The 11,171-nt window shown below is 46.0% G+C and overlaps 1 protein-coding gene across 1 annotated transcript; it reads left to right on the plus strand.

The window, feature by feature from the left end:
- Positions 1–3,599: 3,599 nt before the first annotated feature.
- Positions 3,600–5,089, plus strand: UTP3 (UTP3 small subunit processome component). The gene has a single exon (XM_027854541.1). The coding sequence runs from the start codon at positions 3,624–3,626 to the stop codon at positions 5,025–5,027; it is 1,404 nt and encodes a 467-aa protein (XP_027710342.1). The 5' UTR covers positions 3,600–3,623; the 3' UTR covers positions 5,028–5,089.
- Positions 5,090–11,171: the final 6,082 nt, after the last annotated feature.

Consider the following 11,171-nt stretch of genomic DNA (forward strand, 5'->3'; position numbering starts at 1 on the left):
GAAAATAATGAATCATTATGACTTTGTTACACAACAGATGAAACACGTACAAATAGTTTTTCAAAACTTTCTTCTCTTCTCTCCTTATGCTTCCACTGCCCCTTTATTTTTATTCAACACCCCCCCAGTATTCCTGAGGCTATTACCACCCCCTGGATAGTTCCAGTGACCCCCAGAAGGTGGTAATGCCCACTTTGGGAACCACTCATGGAATTTAAACACCATCTGGGGAAATAACAGTTACACATTTAAGATAACAAGGTAAATACAAACTATTTCAGAAGCAATATAAAGACACTAGTAGACTTCCTGTAGATGGTACCTAAGCTGAGTTTTGAAGGAACCAAGGGACCTCAGAAGCAGCCATGAGAATGAAGTGCATTCCAAGTACTGCGGGTAGCCCAGGAACAGACACAGAGACAGAAGGAATGCCACGTGTGAGAACAGAAAGTAATGGAATCTGGTTAGATGAAGGGGGATAGGAAGAATGCCTAAAGGGATTAATGTACAACATCAATTCCTTAGTAGTAGAGGCTTTTTTTTTCCCCATGTTTTCCCCATGCTCATTGGAAACATTTCCAGAATTTACCTTGTAAAGACTTTAAAGCATCTAAAACATTCAATTTTATTTAACACATACTCATCAGGCCTGCTACAAGCCAGACTTATGTTAGACACTAAAGATACAAAAACAGTCCCTTCCCTGTCTACTTTTTTGGCCAGAAATAAAATGTAAGCTCAAACAAAATTGTGAAGAGTTTTCAAAGACAAACATATTAAGTTTTACTCAAAGTTATTTTAATAAATTTAATATTAAATTAAATTAAATGTATTAAACAGGCGACCAGAGACACTGGATCGTCTTGAACATTAGGGTGACGTGGTCACATAGTGAAGAGAGACTAAAGACAGAGAGGCCAATTAGAAGGCTATTGCTATAGCTCAGGGGAGATGATCAAGGCTTGAGAGGCGATCGCCAGACTGATGGGCCACGTGGAGAGGAGGCAGACATGAGACACCGCATAGCTAGAATACACAAGACTTGGCAGACGACTGCATGACAGGATAAAGGAGTGGAAAGAATTGAGGACAGCACCAAGGTTATGATGGAGGTGCCGTCAACAGAAATAGAGAAGGGTGGTTTGCCAGAGATGAGGAGAGAGAGACAATGAATTTCATTACGGACATGTTGGGTCGGAGTTATCCAATGTCCAATAAATAGTTGGTGACGCAGGAATGAAATTCAGACAGGATGAGATGAGGGCTGGATGTATAAATCTGGGAGCCATCTACATATGGATGATATTGAATCCAAGTCACTAAACGAGTGTGAAGAGAGCCCAGGACAGAGCCTGTATGTATGCCCACACATAGGGGATTTTATATTAGATGATGGTCCTATAAAAGACACTGAGAAGGAATCAGTGATTCGAGAGAAAAACTAAAACAGTCATAAAAGTCTAGGGAAGAGGGAGTCCAGCAGACGGGGGTGATCAACAGTGTCATGGAAAAGGCCTGAGAAAGGGTCATTGAATTTTAAATTAATAGATCAAAAGTTTAAGGAATTGTCTCAACATCTTGGAAGAGGCAAACCTATTATCAGGGATTGATGATTTAGAGTCAAAGACAAGAGGCCAAACTGGTATTTATTATAATGCAAAGGAATCTGCTTTCACTGATAGCTTAGACTACACAACCAATCAGCAGCATTTCCCAACAACTGAGGAAGTAAAAATAAATCATTTCATAGGAGAGGGAGGGATAGAGAAAGAAGATGATCAGCTGTGGGAGAAAAGGGGAGTGTCTGGAATGCAAGTAGCAGAATTTATTATCAAAATAAGAAAACAGTCCCAGTTCAAAGACAAGGGAAAAGAGAGGAGAAACCTGTACAACTATGAAAGCAGTCCTTTCAGTCTCTTATCCAAGGACCTCAAGCAGTGTGGTAGCAACAGTCTACGAGACCATTCACTTTACTGAGGTTAGGGATGTGTTTCCGCTGATAAAAAAATTAATAATGAATATGCAGTAGAGACCAGAAACAAGGTCAGCAGGAACAAGAAAACGAGAAGATGATACATAAGACAAGTAGTGATTATAGGACGGCCCAAGTCCTATAATTTAAGTGCTGTTAAAGCTCACAACTGTACTAAGACTTTTAAAATATTAAAAAAATTTAAGCTTTTTCTAAGCTATTTTAAGCCTTTTTAAGCCATTAAAACTGCACGAAAGCTTTTAATGCAGGGCAGCTAGATGGGGCAGTGGACAGAGTGCTGGCTCTTCAGCCAGGAAGCCCTGAGTTCAAATCTGCCTTCAGATACCTACGAGCTGTGTCACTTAGCTCAGTTTCCTCATCTGTCAAAGGAGCTGGAGAAGGAAATGGCAACCGCTCCAGCGTCTTTGCCAAGACAACCCCACATGGGGTCACGAAGGGTCAGAGGACCCTAAAAACCACAAGACTTTTAAACAACTAAAAATGTTGCGCTATTTTTGGTCTTCTTACACTACTACAGCTTAAAACATCACTGCAAACTTCTGGGACCCCCCGGACACTTGAAAAGACAGCTGTGAGCAGTACAGACTCAAGGGCAATCTTCTCTCTTCTGTTCTACTTTACAGGAAAAAGCGTCTTTCGGGTGCTGGCTAAATTCAGAATTTATAAAAGTAAAGCTCCTCGAAAAGTAACCATTTAAAAAGTCACAACAGGAGCCGGAGAGGATGGCCTCGAGACGACTAGGGAAAGGGCAGGGGGCTCGAGCCTGGCCTCCGACCGTGGGGCACCCCGGGCGGAGGGGTGGCAACCTGCACTGGCGGAGGGACTCTGCACTCCCTCCTCCCAGCCCCCACGGGAAGGCCCTCGCTGCCAGCGGCCGCCCTCCATGGCCTCTTTATCCTGCCCCCGGCGGGGTCGCACACAGTCGGGCGCTGGTGGCGGGCCCCGTCTCTGGCCTTTCTCGGTACGCGCAGCGCTTCAGCACAGGGCCCGGCACACAGCAGGCGCTCACGTGATCCCTGACTGAGCGCCGGCGACCCACCAGGCCCAGGCCCCGTTCCTTACTTGGGGGCCCTCTCCGGGCGCCTGGAGCACTCCTCACACTGCGGCTCTTATTCGGCAGAGGGCGCCGCTCCTGCCCGCGAGGAGGATTCACAGGCTCGGGGCTTTCCCACAAGCCCGAGGGCCCCCTGGCAGCCGCTCAGGCGCCGCTCGCTGATGGACAACCGAACGGCCCAATGGCGTGGATGGGCTAAGCAGGGAGGCGGAAGTCACCCCCCCCACTCAGTCCCTCTCCCCGCCGCGACGCGGCCGCGAGCTCTCGCGATGCCCCGCCCTCCTGATGTGGCCGTGCGCGCTCGTGCGAGAAGCCGATCCGGCTTCGCCGCCATGCTCGTGTGGAGCGTGGTTGGGAGCGCGCCGGAAGTCCGTGACGCTCAAGAGTACGTGGACGGAGATGACGTCCAAAGACCGTCGACGGAAGTGCCCCAGGCGCTCTGGCGCCAAAGCATTCTGGGAACCGGAAGAGAGGCGGGAATCGCTCTCAGACGTCCGCTGTCGGAGCCGCGCGGTTGCCAGAGGCGCGGACCCGGCTGCTCCAGAGCCGCGAGCAGCTCCCGGAGCAGGTGCCGCGATGGTGGGCAAGGCGCGGAAGCGTGGGGTCGGGCAGCGCCGGGCAGCTCGGGCCCAGAAAAAAGAGGAGGAGGAGGAGGAGGAGGGAGAGCAGGGGCCGCCGCCCTCGCCGGGGGACCCCAGGTACTTCCAGGACCAGGTAGATGCCTTCCATGAGGCGCGGTCGCAGGCGGCTCTGGCGCCCTCGTGGAGCGACGGGGAGAGCGGGGCAGAGGACCCCGAGGAGGAGGAGGAGGTGCTAGGCCTGGACGTGCCCGAGGAGGAGGAGGAGGAGGAGGAGGAGGAGGACGACGCGGGCAGCGTGGGAGGCAGCTCCGTGCTCAGCGAGGCCGAGGCCGCCGACGCCGACCCCAGCCTGTCGTGGGGCCGGAGGAAGAAGCTCTACTACGACACGGACTACCGGGCCGCCAAGGGCAAGGGGCAGCAGAGCCAGCAGGAGGCCGAGGAGGAGGAGCGGGAGGAGGAGGAGGAGGCGCAGGTCATCCAGCGGCGCCTGGCCCAGGCCCTGCACGAGGACGACTTCGGCCTGAGCTGGGTGCAGGCCTTCGGCCAGGCGGCCCAGCCCCGGGCCGAGGAGCCCCGGACCCGCGTGGTCACCGACCTGCAGCGGGTGCCGGCCAAGGAGAAGCTGAAGCTGCTGCGCCGGGAGTCCCCGGAGCTGCTGGAGCTGATCGAGGACCTGAAGGCCAAGCTGACGGAGCTGAAGGACGAGCTGGAGCCGCTGCTGCGCCTGGCCGAGGCCGGGGCGGTGCCGCCCGGGAAGGGCCGCCGGTACCTGCAGACCAAGTACAGCCTCTACCTGCACTACTGCTTCAACGTCAGCTTCTACCTGGTGCTCAAGGCCCGGCGCGCCCCCGTGCACGGGCACCCCGTCATCGAGAGGCTGGTCACCTACCGGAGCCTGATCAACAAGCTGGCCCCGGTGGACCGGAGACTGGCCGGGGAGGTCCGCCGTCTGCTCTCGCGGGGCGCCGCGGGTGGGCGAGTGACCGCGGATCCCAAGAGGAAGCCCCCTTCCAAGACGCCCGCCGGCAGCGCCGCCCTCGGCCCCGCGGACGACTCCGAGGAGGACGAGGAAGCCGCTCGGAAGCACTACAGAGAGATGGAAGAGAGGCTGAACCTGAAGAGGAAGAAAGAGGAGGCCGCCGAGGAAGAGGAGGGAGAGGCGCCCGGAGATCCGAGTGCAAAGAGGGCCATTACGTACCAGATTGCCAAAAATAAGGGACTCACACCCCGACGGAAGAAGATTGACAGGAATCCCAGGGTTAAACATCGGGAGAAGTTCAGGAGAGCCAAGATTAGGAGAAGGGGTCAGGTCCCTCAGGTTCGCACAGAAGAATACAAATACGCTGGTGAACTGTCTGGCATTCGTGCTGGAGTTAAAAAGAGCATCAAGTTGAAATAAAGCCTAGTTTAAGCTCTAAGCAATATATTTCGAACCAATAAATTTTTCATTCTAGTTACAAATTGATTATCCTTTTTGATTTTCTAGGGTGTAGGCTTGTTTAAAAAAAAAAAACAAAACGCATTTTTCAACTTGGTCAAGTAATATCTGGTTGTTGCTGGCCTCCTATCTGCCTGGGGTAATTTCTTGCCAAAGATAATTGTTTCCAGGAAAGAAAGACTTAATTCAGGGTCTGGTTTTTGAGGGTTCTGTTTGGACAAGTTTATTGCAGTATGGCCTATAATCCCTATATGGGCTTTGCTTAAGGGATAAGATTGAAGGTAATGGGCCTTATTTATCAGTTTTTTCCCATGTCTTGTCCATAATTGGCTACCTGGCCATTTATTTAATCTCGCCCCTACAAAAAGAAAAAAAAACCGAAATTTAAAAATCTCCCGTACTTAATTTTTTGCTACACCTAATATTACACCAGTTCACTTCTTTGGGATGATTATTTCCTTCTCCAGGCATCCTATGTCCTAAAACGTAAATAGCTTTGCAAAGCAAGTTCACCCTATTGTAAATTTAGTTTTGTCAAATTTTCTTTTTCTGGGACCAGGACAGAATGAGGGTTCTTTGGTTAGGGTGGTGGCTGAGAGCTTTGCATACATAATAACTTGGCCTGGGATTTAACCCTGAAAAGGGTTATAAAGAGGTAGTTCAGAGATGCTTTCATTTTGAAAATAAGCGTCATAATTGATGAACTAGTTTTATAAGGTATCTGTTTAAAATCAAAAAGCTCCAAAAGCTGTATGTTTTGTAAATAACAACTCACCTTGGGTAAGTCAATGTTTAACAAGTAGGAGGGAAGCTGATTTAACTCACTTTAGTACTCTTGTAGCTCAGAGTAGAGTTGAGGGGTAAAGGGAGGGAAGTGGGCATTTACTAGCAAGGTAGAGAGCTTTCTTATTAAGTGGGGGTTCTGACCTGATTGAAATGTTCTACTGTTATCCATTAACCTGAATAACAGATGGGGCATAAATGATAAATTGCTAATGAATGTAGTTTGAGTCTGATTTGGGATGTTCAAAATGGGGATGTTTTAAAAGAGGGGAAATGATTTAATCATTGTGGCCTCGTGTACTAATTTGCTCGTCTTGGGCATATGAGGATTAAAAAAAAAATCTCCATGCTGAAATACTAAGTGAATGAAATCATATACCCAGAAAAGGGTTTTGGAGGAGAGGCCTAAGATTACAGCTGCCAGGGCCCAGAGGACGTCTGATCCAGCCACCTCACTTTTCAGATCAGGAAACTGAGGCCTAGAGAAATCGAAGAGACTTTCCTGAAGTCCCACAGGCAGTAAATGGCAGGGGTAGGATACTAATTCATGTCCTCTGGCTCCAAATCCAATGTGCTTTATTCTATGCCACTCTTCCTCCCCAGCACTCGAGGGGGGATGTGGGGAATTTGGGATTGGGCATTAAGAGAGAAGGAATGCAGTAAGATGAAGGGAAGTTGGTTGTGGTGTTACTATCTCAGCCAAAACTTCAGTTATTAGAAGGACTTTAAAAAAGCATCCCATATTACACCTGGAGGGCCATGAAGAATAGAAATACACATTGTTCAGATCTAAATCCAAGAAGGTAGAAAAAATTAGTCATTTACATTCAGCATCTAGTTATGTTCTTTCACTGACCTCACGGCATTTCATGACATTAACTTGTTAGTTTTTAGGACATTGCTGGAATATAATCAGTATGCTGATCAGTCTTCCTGTTCACCTAAGGCCATGTCTGACTTGGGGACATGTTCCCCTGGCCTCAGTTTCTTCATCATCCTCAACTTGTGTGACCTGTATCTTTACCTCAGCCTTCCACAGGTATGGTCCTATCTTAGATAACTGACAAGACTGGCATGATTTTGATTTCCCCTCTCTTGATAATTTTCTTTTCCTCTGCCTTATTCCTCCTATCCCTATGACCTGCCATGCCTACCTGTCCCCCCCTCATCCTTCAGATCAGTAACATTGTATGGCACCTTTGGCTCTCCTGCCTTCATTGTTCTACCACTCTTCACACCCTGCCAATCCAGTGCTCTTGGGGCACTCAGCTGAGCCCTTGGTACTACGTGGCAAGCTATTCCTTAATTGATTCACACTCTTCGGTTATTCCAGATCTTAATTGTAAGGCCTCAGTAGTACCTCAAATCCACCTGTTTCCCTGTAGACATCAAACTACTTTACTGAAAAAAAAAATTAACCATCTGTCATAAGTTTCCCTCATCCCACCCATAAACCCCTTTACATCTTCACTCATCCCGCCTTTTACTTGTCTCTGAGGCAAAGGTAGTACTTCTGCCAAGACAAATCCTCCTCCCCATGCTCTAACCTGCACCATTCCTGCTCTTATTTTCTGTTTTTCCTCTGCTGTCTCTTTTCTCACTGTCGATAAACATAATTAGATCTGCCCTATCTTTTAAGCAACCTTTATCCTTGTCCTTGATAGCTTTCAAGTTGTTGTCCTAGATCTCCTTTTCACTGCCAAACTCTTAAAAAGCCTGGATCTATGTTTTTTTCACCACATACTTCCTTCTCATCCCCTTCAATCTGGCTTTTTAGCTCTCCAGGTTAAGCAATAAGAGCAATCTCTTAACTGCTAAATCCAGTAGCCTTTTTTTTTTTTTTTAAGCTTTGTAACTTTTGATGTTGTCACACACCCCCATCCCCCCACCCGGTTTTCTGGATACTCTCCCCTGGCTTCTGTGACTTGACTTTGTCTTCCCACCTGTCTCGCTACATTTTGTCAGGCTGTTATGCCAGATTTTCATCCCATCTCGAAACGAGTGTTGCTTGGCTTGGATTTGTTTATGTGCATTCTCTTTCCCTGCTGATCTCTGCTTCCATGGGTTCAAGCATCCTGTTTTTCAATGCATATTCCCAAATATCTAGCCCTAAATATCTCATGGACAAGTTTCTCAATCCCATTGCAGTTTAGAGTTTGGCCTTACGTTTCAGGGTTGTTTTGCCTTGAAATTTAACTCTCTTGTAATTGGCTTTAATTGGACAAGGAGACTGCATTCTTTAAGACGAGATAAAATTCATACTTTTTTGACTGCGCATATGGCAATAAAGAAACTATTTTCTTTCAGGTTTTTAATCTCCTCTAAGAGCGAAAGTAGCATTTGCTGAAATAAAAGTACATTTTGCTAGGAAAAAAAAATGTCTCCTGGACATCCTATGAGTATCTCCAACTTTATCCAAAACAGTCCTTATCTTTTTTTGCCTCAGATAAGATTCCTGTTGAGACTACCAGCAATAAGTCCATGAAAATTTGTCTCATATATATACACACATGTATATGTGTATATATATGAACTGTAAAATTTTCCTGGCTTAAGATTGTTTCTTTATCTTTCTGGAACTTCATCTTTCTTTCACATTTTCCAACATTTCAAAGTAGAGAAATATTAAGGCCTAATAAATACCTTGACTCTCAGCCACAGAGCTTGCTAATCTCATTAATTTGCCATAGCACCTGCTGACGAGTTGGTAATATTCTCAGGAATTTTCCTTTACTAATTTCTGAATATTACTGATCACTGAACCCTTGTATCAGGACACAGAGTGCTCTGACCTCAGTTCCCAGGCTAGCTTGGGTCCCTGCTTTCAGAGATATGCAACACCTGATCCCAATAAATTCTGTTTTCCATCACCCTAAAATAGAATCAAAATCAAAGTGTGATTCTAATACCTATTTTCTTTCTGTTACCCCATGTAAGCTATACTGAAGATTAAGCAAGGTTATTTATTTACAAGTGAACAGAATATATCAAAAGGAGAAAAAATATATGAAGTAATTAGAAGTGTGTTTGAAAATTTTTTATGTAACCCAGACTGAGTAAAAAATTGCTTGCTTTAGTTAGGATTCTCTCGCCCTGGAGTTCTCTTCTCCTTTCTCCCCCAAACATACAAGATGCCCCCTTGTGAGATCTCCATGAGAATGCTGACTAACATTAGTCCTACAACGCTACCAGGTCATTTAGTCCTTGGCTCTCCTTCATGCTACACATCTAATCTGTTGCCAGCTCTCTTAATCTTACCCTTCTCCACAGTTCATAGATCTTATCTCCTCTTCATTCACCACTGCTTCCTAAGGTCATTCCCCAGTTCAAGAACATTCTTTTGCTCCCTATTGCTTGTAGGAAAAAGTAAAACTCAAGTCTCTGCAAGACCCTCAACAATCTAGTACCTCCCTTCCCTTTCTCTTTTATTCCTTCAGAGCTAAGTGAATTACTAATTAGCATTTGTGTAAGAATAAGAACCACTGTTGGGCCCAGGGGCCTGGAGCATTTCACCATCTCCCTTTCCACTATGGATCCCCTCTGCTCTGGATCCATGTACGGTCACTGTATTCAGTTCTGGCCTTTAATGAATGGGGCTAACCTCCTTTTCTCACACTTTTAGATCCTTTACATTCCATGCCTCAGAACCCCTAGGAAATTTGCCTAAAGTTTAGGTTTGGCTCCTCGCTAAAGTATCCCACAAAATGTCTAATGTCAGGTAGGAGACAGCTCTCTATTTTTTCTACACAAAAGAAAAGCTAAACACACACATAAGTACATAATAAAGAATTTTAAAAGGAAATAGGAAGTCTAGTAATGCTCTCACAGAAGGCTGATGCATCAAGATAAGATTCCGTTTGTTGGCCTCCAGAACAGGCCTTTTACGCTTCACGTCGGGTCTGCATCATCCAAACGATTTCTTCCAGGTTCGTGTCTTCCAGCAAGCCAGGCCAGCTATTCCCCTTGTTAGTGGTCTTCCTCACCATACAGAAGCCCCCTTTGCTGTCAGTCAGCCAGTATTTTCCTGGGAGTGGCCAGGGCACAGGATCAGCATGCCACAAGCCATTCTCCAATCTGATGCCTGCCACATTCTTTCCCCTGGTTAAACATTTGCTGACTTCAGCAATTAAAGTAGGATACAATTGGTGTGTTTGTCTATCTTCCCAATTCTGGCAAGTTCTCTAGGGTCCTACAGAGGCATATGCGTTGCTCTTTCAAGTTCCTTCCCCAGTACCTTTCAATAAAGATTCCTAAAAGGTCTCAAGGGCTCCTAATGCCATATAAAGAGACCCATAAATTCATTCAGCATAGTATTTAACCAAAGGAAATATGTACAGACCGATCATGCATTTAGGTTAACTGTATTTTTTTTCTTAGTACCTGCTTGTAAAGAGAGACTAGGTGAAAAGCAACGTAAAATATAAACAGGGAAGCTTTGCAATAGATCCCTACTGGGTTGGGTAGAAAGGAGAAAAGGAATGGAGTCACTTCCTTTTTAAGATCCACTGGGTCAGAAACCTTTCCAATTCAGAGGAAAACAAAGGGATACAAGTCCTTCAGTCCTGAGCTATTTTCTTGGAAGTGCCCAGGGCACGGGATCAGTATTCCATGAGGAGTACTCTGATCTAACTCTAAGCTACACCTGAAGAATCGAAGCTGCTTCCTTAGTGTAGAGGGACAATAATATGGTCATATTAGTGATATAAATTCCAAAGAAAGGAATTGTGCTTTTATTATATGCCAGGAAAAATGTCTAGGGATGTTTCTGGTAGACCCATTTCTGGCTCGCTTTAGGGAAATAATGGTTTTATATGGAATTTAGAAAACCTAATGGGAGTTAGAGTGGAATCTAGTATGAATTGAAATTGAAAAGCTGTAATTTTGTTTAGAATGGGCTGAATTACCATCCTGTTTTAATTCCTTTCTTCTCAGAGCTATTTTGAGACAGGCGGTTTACAATAAGAAGTATGGCATCTGAGATACCACACTCTCCTGGTTTTTTCCTCCTATCTGTAACTTGTTCTTTCAATCTTACTTATCTTCATGGGAACAAGTTATAGATAGGAGGAAAAAACCAGGAGAGTGTGGTATCTCAGATGCCATACTTCTTACTATAAACTGCCCCGTCTCAAAACCAAACATACACAAAACCCTCTCAATTTCCTGCCTAAATGTCTTTGTTCAGTCTATTCCCCATACCTGGAATACCCTTCTTATACCCTTAGCCTACTCGTGAAAACACACACACACACAAACACACACACAAATACCCTTCTTATACCCTTAGCCTACTCATGAAAACACACACACACACACACACAC

This window comes from Vombatus ursinus, unplaced genomic scaffold, assembly GCF_900497805.2.
Source record: "Vombatus ursinus unplaced genomic scaffold, bare-nosed wombat genome assembly UNPS02010461.1, whole genome shotgun sequence".
Classification (NCBI taxonomy): domain Eukaryota; kingdom Metazoa; phylum Chordata; class Mammalia; order Diprotodontia; family Vombatidae; genus Vombatus; species Vombatus ursinus.

Coding starts and splice junctions, on each gene's coding strand:
- UTP3 (XM_027854541.1), top strand. CDS start 3,624: ATGGTGGGCAAGGCGCGGAAGCGTGGGGTCGGGCAGCGCCGGGCAGCT.